The sequence below is a fragment of the Pseudopipra pipra genome, chromosome 24 (assembly GCF_036250125.1).
Source record: "Pseudopipra pipra isolate bDixPip1 chromosome 24, bDixPip1.hap1, whole genome shotgun sequence".
NCBI classification, from domain to species: Eukaryota; Metazoa; Chordata; class Aves; order Passeriformes; family Pipridae; genus Pseudopipra; species Pseudopipra pipra.
In genome coordinates this window covers 4,305,379-4,323,199 of record NC_087572.1, presented here as the reverse complement: position 1 = coordinate 4,323,199, position 17,821 = coordinate 4,305,379, and the positions used below count along the sequence as shown (strand labels likewise).

Sequence of the window (17,821 nt, the reverse complement as noted above, 5' to 3'; positions counted from 1 at the left end):
ACATGCAACAGTGGGGCTGGACACTGAAAAACCCTGCGAGGTACCCAGTGCATTTACTGACAAAGCCTTCCTGGTACATTAATAATCCACTCTTCTAAATTTTAAGGAATTAATATAAAAACAACTCCCTGCACCTAAAGGAAGAGCCCCCACTAAGCGCTTTTCGCCCGGTTTGGAAACAGGAATAATTTCAGTGCAGCAGGTGGGGACTTGTGCACATCCAAAATTCCCATGTGCAACAAAACCCACCCACTATCCCAAAACCTATCCCCCAATTCTGCTTTTAACTCACTGAAATACTTTATACAGTGTTTGAAGTTGCACAGGGAGCGAAAAGAACAAGCCCAGAATTTCTGTGCCTGACAATCCACAGAACCTTGTGCTTTGCTCTTTCCCCATCCTGGGAATGCTCACCCCCCCCCCCCTCTGAGCACCCTCCTGGCTGTTGTAATTCCAGGATAACTGACACAATGTCCTTGTGGCACTGGGAAAACTGTTGTGTGAATATCTACAAGTTAGGAATGGCTGACAGAATCAGATTCCTGCTCCTGTTCAGCTCCTTAGCAAGGTCTCACCCAGGTCTTCTGGCACCTCTGGGAGCCCTGGAGCCAGGAGGGAACACCAGTGACAGAAAGCAAGAGTTAAAACAGGAACAAGACAATGTGCTGGAAATTGAGTTTCTCTCCTTATTGACATGGAAATTTGCCTCCAAGGAAAGGCAGAATTAGCAGTTACAGGCCCCACAATTTACAGGTATTCAAGCTGTCACATCATCCAGAATCAGGGAACAAGAGGGAAAACCCCAAGGGGCTATCTCTTTTCAGTAATTAACCTCATGGTTGATTTCTGGTTACTTTGCACAGAAACAGTCACATATCAGAGATTAAATTCTCACAAAAACATGGCAAGTCCATTTTGCCAACTGTAATTCCAATTTTGGTGGTGGTGTTGAGACAAACGGAAACCGTTGCCTCACTTTCTAATAAGAAGATTCCCTGGGCAACCAAAAAACTGTAATCTGTGCTTAAATTGTGAGGTCTGAAGCCCGTGGGCCATTTGGTACAGTGCATTTCTTACACACCAGAGGTTCTCACCCTGATTGACCTCATGTAATGGCACAACTCGATGGTAGGGTAAGACCAGGGGCTGCTTTATGCAGGAACAAATAGATGCTTTTTTTAGAGTCATTTTGAGAAATGACTCTTCCCTAACTCCTCATGGGTATTTTTCAGTTCTCTGCTCCTTTATGTTGCAGATGGATTAGCTGTAAGGATTTCTATCCATTAGGATTTCCAGTCTCTCGGGCTTCTCTTAAGTCCTTGGGATATTGCTGAGCAAAATGCACTTAACAGGAGTGAAGGAGCAGCACTGAGATGGTCAGGTCAGACTGTGCTCACAGTGGAGTGTTATTTCTGATCAAAATCCAGTTCCACAAGTCCTCTTCCAAAGGAATATTTGAGGGGAGACCTCATGGCAGGGGCTGCAGCTTCCTCATGAGGGGCAGCTCCCATCTCTGCTCAGGGGGAGCAGGGACAGCACCCAGGGAACGGCTGGAGCTGTGTCAGGGGAGGGTTAGGTTGGCTTTTAGGAAAAGGTTCTTCCCCCAGAGGGTGGTTGGGCACTGCCCAGGCTCCCCAGGGCAGTGGGCACAGCCCCAAGGCTGCCAGAGCTCCAGGAGGTCTGGACAATGCTCTGAGGGACAGGGTGGGATTGTTGGGGTGTCTGTGCAGGGCCTGGAGCTGGATGGATGATCCTTGGGGGTCCCTTCCAGCTCAGGATATTCCATGATTCTATATCCACCCTCATTTGCCCAACACAAGATACTCCACTGCAATATTCCACAAAACAGAACAGAAATGGGGTTATCAGCGTTGAACACCCGTGCCTTAATCTTGTTTTAAAACCTGAATTTATACACTGCCAATATTATGATTTTCCCTTAATTATATATGCTAAACCTTGCAAATTACTCATGGGATCTTGAGAAGACACAGCACATCTTCTGAGGTTTAATGGAACATGCCTTAGGAGTGAGATTTCCTTACAAAACAGCTGGGGCACCACTCAACCAAGAGCAAGAATAACAGATAAAACAAAGCAGATTAACCAGCTACACAAACATTGAGCTATTTAAGAGACAAAACCCTGTATGCAGTCAAAACATCTTCCCAAATCCCTTTCACAGACAGAGAAAATAATTTGCATTTTGGAAGTATCTTGCATGACAGAGGCACAAAGGAAGGGAAAGCTGGAATGGAGCCTGTGCCAAGCATATCCTGGTACCAGTAGAGCCAAGTGCAGCAGCAAACATGCAAACTGGAAAGACAGAATGAAATCCTGATAAGATCAACTGATCAGAAGCACTTTTTGCCTTGCCTTCCTATTCCACTGGTAAGAAGAGAGAGCAATGGAAAGGTATTTGTTTCCAGATAAAACTATCTCTATAAAACTCCCCCCCTTGGGAATTTCAGCATCTGTTACAAATTCTGATCTTATCAAGATTTATTTCCAATTGCAAATGCAAAAGCATCCCTACGTTTAGGGCTCAGATTTGCAGAGTTCCAAGCTCTCCTTGAGACCCAGGAAACCTGAGGGGTGCCTGGGCTGCCAACTACTCATTTCCACGGACACAACCCCAAACCAGCAAGGCCTAAATCAAGCACAAAGCAGCCAAACACAGTGTAAATTAAATAAAGGACAGGATGCAACACCCCAGAAGAAACAAACTGCCCCAGACACGAATGCAACTAAAGCACCACCCTCTAAATACAGACCTTTGTGCACCTGAGGACTCAGCTGAAGCGTTGCAGTGTAAAGTGCCACACAATAATTCAGACTGGGGATAAATTAATAACAGGCTTAATTACATGGTTGATATCAGTGGCCAAAAGGATTTGTTTTTTTTTTTTAAAGTGTTTTTGTATAAATTTGCCTGTATTTTTTCAAGAACCTGCTGTTTTGCATCAGGATCTATTTGTATGAACCAACTGCCCTGAGCTGTTGGAGTGGGTGTTGTTTTCATGCTGCTGCCTCTCTCTGTAGAATATTCCATTATTCTCATCCCAAACCATACTCTTATCCTGCAGGAGACTTAAGGGGTGCTAAAGTGGTGCCAACTGCCAGTTACTAAAGATATTTTATAAAAATTAATAAGCCCATGAAGTTACAGTGCTCACTAACTCCTTACAACCACCACATGACACACTAGAAATCCCAGCTGGTCAGTACTTCCCAATCCTGTTCTTTTCCAGTGTGGCAATGGAATTGTGAAGGCTGTTATTAGGTTATCCCCAAACATGGATCCACAGAAGCTCACAGGCTCAGAGTGACCATCTAGGGATGCACAAGGAGATGATGTTGCTTTGGCAGCAAACCACACTCACCAGAGAACGCTCCCAGATCAACTGATGCTCAATCTCACAGCTGGCAAAGCACTTGGGTAAAAAGTATTATAAAGCAGAAATAAAGCAGAAAACAAGAGAGCCTTATTTTACAGTACCTGCCATTGCCTTACAGAACTGCTTTGCCTTAAAGATAGAAGTTAAAAAAGGTTTAGAAGCTGTTCAACACACCCTGGCATTGAAAAGGACAGACATTACCTATGGATTTGTGGGCTTGGATGGATCTTTTTAATTGCCATTGATCTGATCACATCCTGACCAGCCTAGTCAGACAACAGAAGGATAAAAGAGATTTTGACCAAAATTAAAAGTAATGCTAGAAAAGACACAATGTGCTAGAAGCTTCAAAATTCAAGTCCTGAGCAAGAATTCAGGATATTACACAACATACAGCAACCACCTCCAACCACTGCATTGAGGACTTGGCAACATGAAACCACATCAAGATCAACACTTAAATTATCAAAATAAGGTGGTTGGGCAATACAATTCCTTGTTGGGCAATATGATTCCTCTGTCCACCCATCCCAGGTCCTCTTCCCATCCCTTCTGTGGGGGATGAGCGGCTTCTTATTCCAAATTCCCTCTGCAGAGAGCAAACCAGTGGCACTGCAAGAGCTGCCTCTGGCAAAGAAGGGATGGCACATCAGAGTTTATAACTGATATCAATTTTGTTCTGCTGCTTTTTGCTTCCCTCATTTCATAAATGAAGTTAAAGCTCTGCTCTGGTGCCAGGCTCGTCCCAGGGAGCAGCAGCACCAGCAGCCAGATCTGCCTTCCTGGGATCCCTTGTGACAGCACAGGATGAGCCAAATGGTTTATCCAGAATAAATAATCTCACCAAAGAAAAGCTGGCAGTTAGAATCAAAAATTACTCTTGATACAGTCTCTGAACACAACCTGAGCTTCAACCAGCCAAAACCCAACCAGAGGCTCATGGAGCAGACAAATGGTGGTTCATTAAGAACGTGGTTTCTTCACTTACAAAACCCAAAAGGAGCATTTCTGTCCTCAGACAGAGGCTCTCGCAGCTGAGTTGTGCAGGATCTGCATCACCTCTGCCCTCAGAACAACTTTCTGCAATTGCTTTTTCCTACCATTCAGTCTCTGAAGCGCAGAGGGAGAAGGTGTTAGTGTGACATCAAGCATTTGGCAGAGGGCTGAACATTCTGACCTCCCTGCAAACAAAGCCTGTCTCAAACCAAGCTGGATTTAATCCTCAGTCAAGTTATTCCAGTCAGTTTAAAAGCTCAGAAATGTGTGTCCCCTCTCCCCAAGAGAACTAAACCCACACCCAAGAGTGTCCAGTTGACTCAACACTCTGAAAGCCACCAGCAGTGACCCAAGGTCTGATGGCTTCTGGTTTGAGAAAGGAATACAGAGGGTTAGTCCAAGCAATTAATTAACACAGGTTTTTAACACAGCTTTTTTTGTTAATAAGCAGTGGAAAGGAGGATGTGATTTGCAACAACATTTATTAATGATAAATGTACATATTTACAAAGGAAAATCTGAGAAAAAATACAAAACCGAAAAAGTGTTCCGAAAGAGAGCATTTTAGGTAAAAAAGAAAGTGTTTTTAGTCCCCACAAACTGACCCAACACCACTGTGTACCACTGATAGAAGATCCATCCCAAAGGGGCCCAAAGCAAGGCCAGTCCTTCCCTCCAGCCTCACAAACCACAACAGACACAAACAGGGACACGAGAGGAACCACCACTGACAGGTTCTCTCCAGTGTCACCCACTACCAAGTACAGACCAGAGAGTTCCTGCATGAATCCATAATCCCTTTTTGGGGCTGAATTAACCCAGAAAGCTTCCTTCCTCATTCTGTAGGTCAGAACAGGTGCCATCAACTCACGACCAGAAGAAAGAAAACCCAACAAAGTGGAATAATTCTCAGAGTGACAAATTACTGACACTGATGTGAAGTGAAAGACACTTTGCCCACAACCATCAGGAGTTGGACTCTGTGTTCCTTATGGGTCCCTTCCAACTCAGGATATTCCATGATTTTATGATAACCTTCCCAGGAGCCCCGTGGTGCAGACACAGCAAGGCCAGTCCAGCCTCTTTCCTCCAAACACAAACTACTCCCTTGGTGCTACGTTGAGGAAATCCACTTCTCCTTGTTACTTCAGGAGGGAAACAGGGAATATCTACTCTTTGGGGTCACCACTGCACAAACTGCAAGGGAGGGGAGCTGGTCTTGGCTGAACTCCATGCCCTGACCTGCCCATGGAGAGTCCTCAGCTCATCTTCTACTGACCCCCCCAAGAGAGGCAGCACGTGGCAGGAGAAGCAGCCAACACCTTCATTTATCTGCTCACTTTTAACAGTGGGAAAGAAAAAAGGGATGTTGTTTTGCAGCAGTGAACACCTCGAGCATCAGCACATGCAGAGCCCGACACCCAGCACGACCTCGGAGCTGAATCCGAGTTCCAAGCCACCAGCAGCATTTTGCTGCTTAAAATTACTGATGTCCACCTTTTCCTAAAGCAGGAAAGCACAAGAGATTCATGTATGTTTTAGGTGGTGTTGAGAAGAGATGGAACCAGGGTAAGAAGATTCAGAAAGTGAGTGTGGAGCCAACCACACCAATCACAATGGAAAACGCTGGAGCCCCGACAGCTCCTAAGGGGATCCCACACACGAGCACCAAAGAGCTGAGTGAACACACCACAAAACACTGGGAAAGCCTAATTGACATCAAAACTGCTGTCAGACTTATCCTGGTGTGCCAGAGTCACCAAAATGTCATTTTCTGCAGCAGGCCACATTGAAAAATCAGGATTTCTCATGCCAGCTGGGAGGAGGTTACGAGCTGCAGACAATTCCAGGATCCTGGAAGGATCTAGGAAGGGATAACTCAGTTCTCCATCCCTCACAGCCTGGCATGGGTGTGTGAATCCCTGTCAATGGGTGCCAGTGGCAGGGCAGGCGGCCAGGGATTGCCAGTGTTCCCAGCAAGTTTGTTCCTGAGGAAAACAGGGAGTGGTACAGAGTTGGTTCCTTTACAAAACCCCTGAGACCTCTGCTCTTAAACAGCACTAGAGTCAATGAGCTCTCCCTGTGCTCAAGGATGACAGCAGGCATCCCAAAATCCCTCCTCTGAGGGCTGAGTCCTGCACAGACACCAAAGGAAAAGGGTGAAACCACAGCACCAAGGTGTGAGAGACACGGAATGTGCACAAACGGGAGAGAGAACGTGCAGGAACGAGACCTTACACGGAATGCCATGGACTGTCACTCCCTTTGCCTTACAAGCAAACAGGAAAAAAAGCAGAGGAGGGACTGGAAAAGGGGCTGGAGCCCAGAGGGCACATCCCTGTGGCATCAGATGGATGAGGTTTCTGTTCCTGATAAGCTACAGGAATTCTCTGTCAGGAGGGATCATACCCACCTGGAGGAATATAACTGGCCTCTAAACTGCCAGAGAAACAAAAAGCATTTGTTCAATTTCTTTATACTCTGCAGTGATAACTGGTATACAAATCCCAAAAATGTTCCTGAGTGTTCTCAGAGTGTAAAGTTTCCAAGGTTTTTTGCTGATGACAACTCAAGATTAAAAAAGAGAGAGAAAGAGACCGTTTGAATTAAAGAATTACAGAATTGAGCTGAAGTGGCAGAGCCCACCTCTCATCCCTCTGGGATGAGACACCCTGAGCACTCTGGTCAGATATTGCTCTGGGCAAAGAGTTTTAAACTTCAGGTCCTTTGGAACTGGGTGACAGAGCTACAGAAACCATGGCTTTGCCAAAGCCACCCATGTGGCTTCCAAGTCCTTGTCAAGGAACCAAAAAGACATACACAGGAACCTCAGCTGTGCATTCCAAGAGGGATCCCGAGCAATGGCTTTGGGAAGGGAGCACCTGTTGTGTTTAAGCCGCTCTTCTCCAGGAGATATGGACAGATAATGAACAAAGAGACACCCACACAACTCCCATCCCTTCCCTCCCCAGCCAGGTTGGGGAGAGCAAACAGTCCCTGTTTTTCATCATGTCTGTTCCAATTTTGGGAAGGAGATGCAGGCAGGGAATCCCAGCCAGAAGCATCCCCCTGGCTTCTTCCATCCTGCATCTTCTGCACGTGGCACCTCAACATCTCTTTCCACCTCTCCTCTCCAGGGCCCACTTTTGTCTTCCTGAATTCCACCCCAAACTCGCCGGAGTTCAAGTGCATTCCAAGGGATGATCCAAGGATGCAGGGACACAGCCTGCTGACACTTCCCTTCACCTGGACACCTGGACAACAACCCTCTGACTCCTACACTTCCAAGCACTGAAGGAGGAAGACTGTGTATTAAAGGCAGTGTATTAAAAAGGGAAGAATCTTTTCCAATGAAAAATCAGCATCCTCACAAAACAAAGTCCTAAAGGCACAAACCGGTGAACTAATCGGAGCAGGGTACAAGAGGAACTGGAAAGATTCCTGTGGGACTAAAACAAAGAGTTTCACTACCAACCTAAGTTTCTGAGACAGCATTTAGAGCCTCAACCTGTACACTGAAAGCAAGAGGTGGCTCGAGTGGTCCGTGACACACCACAGACCCTCTGACCAGACAGCACATGCCATGTTTGCCTTATTCCTGCAAGCTTATCTGCTTCCTAAATAACACTGTTCACATGGATACAGATCTAGAAAGGGTTATAAATACATGTATTTATATATATTCACACATTTTAGTCCCTGTAATAAAGGTCTGCTCCTTTCTCTCCCGTGCTGCTGGAGCAGCTGCCACCACTGGTGGCACTGGGGGCTGTTCCCAGAGTAACTGTGTCCAGCCCAATCCTCCAGCAGCTGCAGGAAAACACAGATTAGTGCTGAAAGGAGACACGGGGGGCTCAGCTCAGCCCCATCTTTACTATTTACAGAAAAGAAACCCCTCAGACACAAAGTCCCACCTTCCCTCCAGCTCACAAAGCAGCTCTGCTCAGCCCAGCTGGGCTGGAGCCTGCACAGCTCAGCCAGGAGAACTGGGATAAACGGGAGCATCATCCAGACATTTACACTGTAGGCAGTAAACAACAAGCAGCATGCAAGGGTTTGGGTAAAGAAGTCAAAAACAATCGAGGGCTTTAACATTTAGAAGTGTGTCCTGATGTGGCCAAGCCAACATGGCAACAGAGGGGATGTTAAAACAGCAGGTGACTCCAGCCCTGTGACCTCAGCAAACATGAGCCCGTTAGTTCCACACAAATGAAACAAAACACATCCGAGACCATCAGGTTCCAAGAAATGATTAATCTAGGTTGACAATTAATATCTCCTTGCGATGGGTTTTCTCCTGTAACACTGTGTATTTTCTTGGACATGTCAATAGGGGTGGAGAGGGAAGCTGGAATGCTTTGCCAAAGGCTTCACCCACTGGGAAAAGAAAAGCTGCCTGTCCCTGTCCCTGAGTCATCACCAACAGCAGTGAGAACCAGTACTTTGTATTGAAATGCCAATCTGAGTTTCCTAGGAAAGGGGTGGTTATGGATTAGATTCTGATATTCTTCCCAGAGATTCAACCTCTTGTTGCCCAGAGAGGTTGTGGACTCCCCAACCCTGGAAGTGTCCAAGGCCAGGTTGGACAGGGCTTGGAGCAACCTGGGCTAGTGGAAGGTGTCCCTGTTCCTGGCAGGGGGTTGGAATGAGATGGGCTTTAAGGTCCCTTCCAACCCAAACCATTCCAGGATTCCATAATTCAGCAGATTACTGCCAAGCCTCTTTTGGACCAGTATCAAAGGTTCTCCAGTTTTTGAACATCTTACATTAAAAACAACAAGTTTTAAAGCAATTTTCCAGCAATTCCTACGTGAAGTCTACAGGGGCTCAGGAAGCCAGCGACTCCTCCCATCATTTCCTCTCCCCATCTGCTCTCCCACAGCAATCAGGAACAGGGTTCAAAGAATTTGCTTTTGCACAGTAGGAGGACTTCAGAAGGGACCTGGCAATCCCAGACCACTCCTGCCAGGTCCCATCCCAGCCACACAAGGACACACAGAGGGATTTAACCGGACGGTCGCGGGATGTCCCTCCCCGGGACAGCGAACTAGAGAGATCAAAGACCAGGACAAGGAAGATGCAGCAGAGGCTACGGCCAAGAAATTCAGGAGCTTTGGTCTTGAGGTTTCAACACGACCCTGTTGCCACTCAGAGAAAGAGCAGCCACCAAACAGTCAGTGCTACAACGAGGAGAAAGGACATCATAAAGGGAATGCGTGGAGAAGGAAAAATGCTAGAGTACAGCTGACACTTTTTGAGTGCTTTCTGCTCTTCAGGAATTGCAATTGAAACCTTTGGAAGAGTTTCTTCACTTGCTGGCCGGGGAAAGGCTGTCTCAGTAGGTATCTGCTGCTTTTTTAATTTGTCTTCATCCTGTACTAACAGAGGACGTTCCCGTTTCTGCTTTCGTGGTAGAAGATCAAGAAAGACAGAGAGAGATGAACAAAAATGACAGATGGAAAGTGCCCAAAAGTGACACTTGGAGGTGTGCAAAGCATTAGGACAGCTCTTCTCAACGTAAAATAAACTGCCCTGGGGAGCAGAGCAGCCGGTGGCCTGGGCCACACGAGCCTTGGAGCTACAGAACCATGTCCTCCCTGCAGAGCTGATCAACATCTGCATCAGGGTTGTGGTGGTTTGTGCCTGCCCTGCCAGGAAAGCAGGTGCTCAAAACCTCCTGGAGTGTTTTGGAATTGGAATGGTTGAGAAAAAAGTTGGAGGCATTAGAAACAGGAATGGTGCAGTACAAAAGGTGGTCTCTGACAGCTTCCTAATCTACCCTTAAAACCAGCGTTTGGCAAATGCCATGGAACAGCCAGACTGCAGAGCAGATACAAAAGGCTTTTCCAAAGTTCTGACCAGAGTATCAAAACTCTGATTGGTCTGAAAATTCTACTGGAACAAGTGTAAAATTGCTATTCTCAGAAATGCCACGTGTGGAACGGGCAGGATGGCAGTGGGAGCACTGCAAGCTCCTGGAATTTTGCTCCATGTTTTAGTACTTTTGTTTCTGGAGTCTGAGGAACGTCAAAAACCCGGAATGAGTAAATCAGCACACAGGACCATGCAAAGCCTCCAGCACCTCTGCTGAAGAAAGAAAAGATTGTGGGAATGTTGCTGTGCAGTAACTCTCCATCCCTTTAGTTTGGCAGCCCTGGGCAAATCCAAGTGTACTTAGGAGAGGAAAAACTTGGCTCTAAGCTCCCTCAGCTGAGCCAACCTCCTCTGGTCAGTGCGGTATTTTGGGACTGGTTCTTTGCACACCCCTAAGTGGTGAGAATTGGGGAGAAAGTAGCTGGGAGACTGGGCAGCAAAAGAAAATATAAAATGCCAGAGTAACATGATTGTTAAAACAACAAAGAAACGGAAAGAAAGACAACATAAAAAGAACAGGGAACAGTTAAAACTTTCAGAATTGCTTTTCTCGCCGAATACACGGTTATATCGTTCATGCAGCTTTTTCGAACCAGCCATGCACCAAAATAAGCAAAAACTGAAAGCTGCAAAAGCTGCAGCAAGAGCCAAAGACCTCTGGGTGTGAGTTATGAAACTACTTCATGTAGCCAAAAGAAAAAAATGTTATCCAGCAGCTGCTGTCGAGTTTTTGCTCGGTGCCATTGCAATAGCAAGTCTGGTTCAGAAGCACAGATCAGAGCAGCAGCTTTACCTCAAGCCCACCAACCTGTCTCTCAGAAGGTAGGACAGTGACTTTCTTGACCTGGACACACAAAGCGTGTTAAGGTTCAGTTGTCTCATAATAAAACATTCAGGAACAGCAGAAAAGCAGCCCCTGGCAAAAAACCCTTTGGCCACTAGGGCAGGGTGAAGGCACCACTTTGCACGGTGAATTATCACCCTTAAATTACCATTGTGATTTGTCAACCTTAAATTACCATCATGATTTGCCATCCTTCAACAGGTGCAGGTGAAGGAAAACACTCTCCCTGGTCAGTGTCTGGTGAAGATGCATTTCTGGAAGTTCCCAGAATGTGTCCACCTCCACCTCAGAGCAAGATCATTCTGGAGAGGGTCAGACTAAGAGGAACCTTCCAGAAATGCAAATCCAGGGACACTAAAGACCCACTGTGGCTTTAGATGGGACAAGCTCACACCATCCAACACCTCACAGTATGGTCACCTTGTCAGAAATTCTCCATAATAACCAAGAATATAATTCTTGAACTGCAGTTGTGGGGCTTGAGAGCCCCTGCTCTGTCCCACCCACACCCCAAAAACCACGTGGCACCGTGGGCAGAGCTCTGCTGCCCAAATTCCTGTGGGTTTAAACTGAGCAAAGTCTATCCATGTGTTAAACAGGGTAATCCCAAGGACAGTTTGCCCAGAGAAGCTGTGGCTGCCCCATCCCTGGAAGTGTCCAAGGCCAGGTTGGATGGGGCTTGGAGCAACCTGGGCTAGTGGGAGGTGTCCCAGGGCAGGGCTTGGAACGAGATGGGCTTTAAGGTCCCTTCCAACCCAAACCACTTTGTGATTCTACAGCAACCAACCCCAACTAAGTTCAATTTGGGGATTTCATTTTTCCTAAGCTGTCCTGGGTTTTCTCTACACTTTGAGGAGCTTGCAGTAAACTTGGTGTTAAACCTCTTGTAGGTGTTACAGTGCTCCATCCACTGCAAGACTATTTACTGACTAATAAGTGTTTCCCTTGCACTGCTTTGAAGATAAAATACAAGTTTATCTGCAGGGCTGTGGGCAGGAAGGAGAGAAGCTGGGCTTAAACCAGGAGAGAGTCTCCAACTGCCACCACTGCAGCCAGGATGCAATTTTTCTGTTGTAATAAAAAATTGCATTTACTACTGAGTGAGAGAGTAATCAGAGACTGATTACCACGGGTGCTAACTACAGTTTTACTCACAAGCTCCAAACCTGAGTTAGGCACCACCAATATGACACAGAGAAGGTGTCCCTGAGCCAAGAAGAAACCAGTTGGTGACAGATCTCTGCTGTTCCAACTGGGTTTCTTTGAAAAATTACCTTTTTTAAGGAAATTAGCAGAGAAACTGGGTGTATGTGGCTACTAACACACAGGCCCTGTTCCTGGAAGGAGGAAGGTTCCCATCATGTATGAACAGCCCTGCTGAGGAGTCTTCCTGAAGCCTCCACAGCAGATCAGCATCTGGAGTTCCTAATGCAAGTCTAAACCCCAAGAAGAAACTGGAGAATAAAGTGATTTTGGAAAAATTATCCCATCCTAGTGCTTCTGCACTGGGTTGCAATGTTATCACTGAAGTAATAATTCCCTTAATTTAAGAGTTTAGGTGGGTTTTGTCCAACATTTTGGGGAGATCCAGTCCCCAAGCCAGCCATGGGAAGTGCTCCCTAACATCACAGTGACAGCAACACCAGGAAAAGCAGCCCCAAAAGCAGGTGAGGAATCCCTACATCCTCCCCTACCCAAACAAAACTCGCGTTTTTACGGCGCCTCCGACTTCAGCTCTCTCAGGGACCATCCCACGTGCTAAAAGGCCACCCCTTGGAACACCACCATGCCCCAAGGTACTCACTCCATCCGCTCCCGTGGGGATCTGCCCGTTGACGTTGAGGGTCCGGAAAGGGGAGTGGGTGGACAGACGTTTGTCCCACTCGCTCGGCCGCGGCTCCGGGACGGACTCCATGAAGTTCTTCTTCAGCTCGCTGATGTTGGCATGGTGCTTCTTGATTTCCTCCTGGGGCTTATCTAGATCCTACCAGCAAAAGGGACAGGGTGAGTGAAGAAGGGGTGCAGGGAGGAGCTGGGACTGCCTAGGCTGGGCTTAGCAAAGCTGCGCTCAGCGGGGCCGAACCTCCCGAGTGCTGCTCACACTGCAAACACACCAAGGGAGCGTCCTCTCTCCTCTCTCCTCTCTCCTCTTGGATTAATCACGGAGCGGGGTCTCCTCCAGGAGAATCTCCACCAGGTCACCTGGAATCTCATGGATTTTCCCCATATGGGTTTGTTTTTTTTTTTTAGAGTTGCCAGACTGTGTTTGTTTGGGTTATTTTTTAAATCGGGTAGGTTTGCTTTCTTTTCCCTCTGCAAGCCTGAATATTCCCAGGTATCAATGCAATTAATGTTCAAAAACATGTTTTCCTAATTTTTTTTTTTTTGCTCTCTTCATACCTATTTCTCTTTAATCCTAACAGGAATTATCTCTGCTCCCAGAATATCCCCATTACCATCATTTCCCCTCCTTCTCATCTCATCCCTCCAGGAGCTACCATAGGAGGTTTTAGACTTCTGAAATGAAGATGAGATGATTTTTTTTTTTTTTATCAAACTGAGAATTTCCTTTATGCTGGATCAGTCAAAAAACTCCTGATGATTTTTTCCATCTGGAAAAAGCCAGATTTCTACTCTGTGATGCCAGTTTACAGCATAAACACACAGACTTCAAGGCAAGTCAACTCGTTAAAAATAGTTTTTTCTTTGCAAGCAAACCAGAGTTTGTAGAAAACAAAGCTTCTGCATAAAATAGGTGTAAGCCAAACAACAACTTTTCTGGACAGGGCCAAAAAGCAGCAAGAAAAGGAGAAATCAAGGTCAGTAAAAGCATCACTGGGAAATTTAACTATTTTTGTCCTTTCAGGTGTTACTCAGCCCATTAATTTTAGAAGATGGAAGAGCAAACACATCCCTAAAGGAGGGGCCCTCCCAAAAATCTGCATCCCTGCAGCTCACCCAGGACACAGCTAAACCCCAAATGCCTCCTTAACAACATTTACTCTTTTTGGCACAAATCTAGGGGGAAAAAACGCAAGTTTTGGCATCAATTCTGGATGAAAGTATAAGTCAAGTGCCTGCTGGGTAGGGAAAAAAAGCAGAAATAAGTCTGCTGAAGACTCCAGGGTAAATCCCTGCCTGGGTCCAGGAACCCTACAGCTGCTCCTGGCTTAGAGAAGAGAGAAGGACCACCTTGGCTTTTCCAGCACTGTGCAGGAGCAGGGCCTGGGAGGGCTGGAGAGGAGCTAAAGCCACGAGGAGCTAACGTGGAGCCAGGTCTGGAAAGCACCTTGAGGAACCAGCTCACTCAGCGTCACCTCCTTTTCCTCCTGTTTTTCCCTTTCTGTAAGAACCTGGTGTAGGTGGAGAGTTAAAAGGCTTTCAACAGAATCAACAGGCAGCTTCAGGAGGGTGAGGTCTGCTGGGAAAATATCTGATCTGCCAAATGCATGGGCTAAAAAACACAAAGGGAATGAAGGGGGTGAGCTGCTGGGTGAGCCCTGTTCTAGGGGAGGGCTGGAGCACCTGCAACAGAACCAGGGAGGGAAAGGGCTGGGTGGCAGAGGCAGGTGTTGCAGTAACAGGAAAAAGGGGTTTGGAAGCGAAGACAAAGCTCTGTTTGGGGTTGGGGAGATGGAGCTGTTTTGAGTTGGGTGGAAGAAGGCGACAGGCAGAGTCTTCAGAGCTCCAGCAGCGGCCCGATGTGTTCACACCCTTCACTCGTGGCTCAAAGCTCTACGTTGTAGCAGGTTTTAAAAAACAAAACAAAACAAAACAAAACAAAACAAAAAAAAAACCACCCAAAAGCTGCAAAACTTTTTGAAAATTCCGATTAGGAGAAGGCAGTTGGTTCACTCCACTTTTTTCAAGAGATGGCAACAGGGAAACCCTACGAGCTGCTGGGGCTGCAAGTCTGAGTGGAAACACGTAACACAGAGTATCAGAAGCCACAAAACATCTCCCATAACACAGTGTATTAAAGAATTAAAATATATGATTGGCGTGGTCTGTTCTGAGACCGTGCTGGGGTGAAAGCAAACGGAAAGGGCTCCCAAATTCAAAGGGAAGAGCTGGAACCTGGAGGGATGAGCCACCCGTGACCACTGAGCCCCCATGGCAGATCTGTGGGGAGCTGGCACCAAGCAGGATGGGACCTGGGGGGTGCTGAGGTGCTGCAAGGCAAGGAAGGGCTGAAGGAGGATGGAAACATCCCTGCAGCATCCAAAAGGATCCCTCCTGCCTGAAGCAACACGGACATTGTGGTGGCCTGAACGCCCAGGGGTGACAATTCCATTGAATCCCAGAATGGTTGGGGTTGGGAAGGACCTTAAAACTCATCCGGTTCCACCCCCTGCCAAGGGCAGGGACACCTCCCACTAGCCCAGGTTGCTCCAAGCCCCATCCAACCTGGCCTTGGACACTTCCAGAGATGGGGCAACCACAGCTTCTCTGGGCAACCTGTTCCAATTTCCCCTGCAGCTTATCATGAATTTTGTATTTTCATAGACTGGCTTTTCCCCCAGGAAAGTAATTTGTTTCAAGCAATGAAAAACTAGTCCCCACTACAATCTATGCCCCTGTGAGCACCCAGTGGGTCCCAGAGCAGATCTGAGCTCTGCCAATCATGTATTTTGGGTAGGTATGAGAGAATGAAAGTCAGAAGAGGTAGAAGGAAGAATGGCTGCACATCATCATTTTACTGTCACCATGCAAAAGCATAATTAAAAAATCAAATCAAATCAAAAGGTCTTTCATGCAAGAGCATGCAAAATAAAGGCAGCAGCAGAAGAGGAAGAAGTTCAGCGCAGATGCAGAAGGTTTAGGCAAATGCAACTCAAAAAAAGCTTCAAGTTCATACAAACCTCCAACATTAAATTGCTATGCCTGATATAAATGTTTTCACCATCTAGCCTCTTTGATCTCTTCTGTGAAAATGAAAGGAAAGGGGGAAACAAAACAAAACAAACAAACAAAACAAAAAAAAAAGCACAAAAAATTAAAACGTTGGTCTTGCGGGATCGAGAAACTGGCAAATTAAAAAAGTTAACTCAAGGTCGGGAGTGCAGCGCTGAGGCAGCGTGGGGTGGGAATTCCCACCAGGAATGGGGGGTCTGGCTCATGGAGAATGGGAGATGTGATGACTCCTTTAAAGAGACAGCTCCCAGGGGCCTCAGCTCCGGCCACAAAGAGACAGTTACTGGTTTTCCATGGAAGCCTTGCACAGGTCACCACGTGACATCCCTGAGGGATGCAGGCCCACCCCAGTGTGAGGCTGTACTACCTGGAGTAACCTTTACAAGGTCCCAGTGTGCACAGTAACTATGCCTGAACCACCTGTCCCATCTTGGATGTGTCCCTGTTACTTAATCAATACCAAAAAAAAAAACCATCCTCTTCATTTTTTTTTTTTTGCATTTCCTGCAATGCAAACTGCACAGTTTTCTCTGGTTTCTAAGTAAATTTGTTACAGAGAAGATAAATTTCATAAGTCAACTGTGTTTCTTTTGAACATTCAAGAAGCATAATTTCAGCAATCAGGCTGTGTCTATGGGACAAAAAAAACTACTCATTTTCCAATCAAAAGAAAACCAACATCCCAACCCAAAGCACAGGAAGAAATTGGAGCACTGTCTTTTTAAACATGTTACAGATGCATGAATGATATGGCAAATTTGGCTGGTGAAAGGGTAAAATGGCTAACCTTCCTCATTCTTATCAGCTCTTCCTCTTTTTCTGCAGGCTGCTGCTGTTGGGCAGTGATAAAAAAAAAAAAAAGAGTTGGTTCATTTAACTATGTTGAACCTTAAAAAAAAAAAAACAACAACTGTGAGCAACCTAAACTGAATTATTAGCACAAACCTGGGGCTGGGCACCATTCGTGGTGGGGACTGTGACCTCAATGTGTGTTTTCCTCACCTACATTTAAGAAATAAACCGGTAAAAACATTTCTTGTTAGTAGATTTGTTTCAAGAAACTGTTCAGTTTCCAAACACAGCTGCATAAAGTTGGTTTTGAGGTGCTGGGGGAACATGCAAAAACCAACATGCAGCCCTGGGTTAATGGCACGGCAGCTCTGTTAGTCAACAGCAGGTGAAATAATTCCTTCAGCTTGAGAATTATTTATATTTGAAACCAGTGCTCTCCAGTGCTTCTGAAGAAGGGCTTCCCACTTGCATTAGCTCAGCCAGGCAATGTTTTCAAATGTCATTTGCAGCTGGATCTCCCAGTGAAATCCCAACAAAGCAACATGCTCCAATTAACACAGACCTTCTCAAAAACAGAAATTATTGGTTATATGCACAGGTATTATGTTGGCAGAGGCAGTAAGAGCAGGCTTAGCTACAAAACCAAGCCTAACATCACTAATTAAGTTCTTTCCTGTCCATAAGTAGAGAGCCAAGACTGTCTTAACACTCTCAAGGAAGTATTTTAGGGAAACTGGGTTGCCAAGTACTCTGAAGGCAAAAGCATCAGTGGGTGTTAAAAGAAGTGATGCAGCTACATTGGAGAAACAGGGTAAATTTGGCACGTTCAAATCCACAATTTCCTCCCACATCTATATTTAAAGGGGGGGGGGGAAATCCAGTGTTTAAGCACTTAAGAAAAAACCTGTAATAAGTGAGATGGGATGAGTAAAATTTCCTTGTTCTCAGTGTAACACAAGGGAGGAGGAGCAGCCAGGCAGGAACTCTGTGTTCCCATTCCAAC

General features: G+C 46.2%; 1 protein-coding gene across 49 annotated transcripts in view; it reads right to left on the bottom strand.

Moving 5' to 3' along the window:
• EPB41 (erythrocyte membrane protein band 4.1) overlaps positions 1-17,821 on the bottom strand; it is a 95,741-nt gene that overhangs the window by 10,655 nt on the left and 67,265 nt on the right. For 15 of the 49 annotated variants that reach the window (XM_064634941.1, XM_064634938.1, XM_064634939.1 and 12 more), the window contains 5 exons: positions 16,972-17,028; positions 16,814-16,858; positions 15,975-16,037; positions 12,917-13,096; positions 11,077-11,112 (listed from right to left, as the gene is read on the bottom strand). In XM_064634941.1, the coding sequence (XP_064491011.1) occupies positions 11,077-11,112; positions 12,917-13,096; positions 15,975-16,037; positions 16,814-16,858; positions 16,972-17,028 (381 nt within the window). Of the gene's footprint in view, positions 1-4,859; positions 10,698-11,061; positions 11,113-12,916; positions 13,097-15,974; positions 16,038-16,813; positions 16,859-16,971; positions 17,029-17,821 lie in introns of those variants that run through there. The other 34 variants (XM_064634940.1, XM_064634957.1, XM_064634961.1 and 31 more) reach the window with 16 other exon arrangements.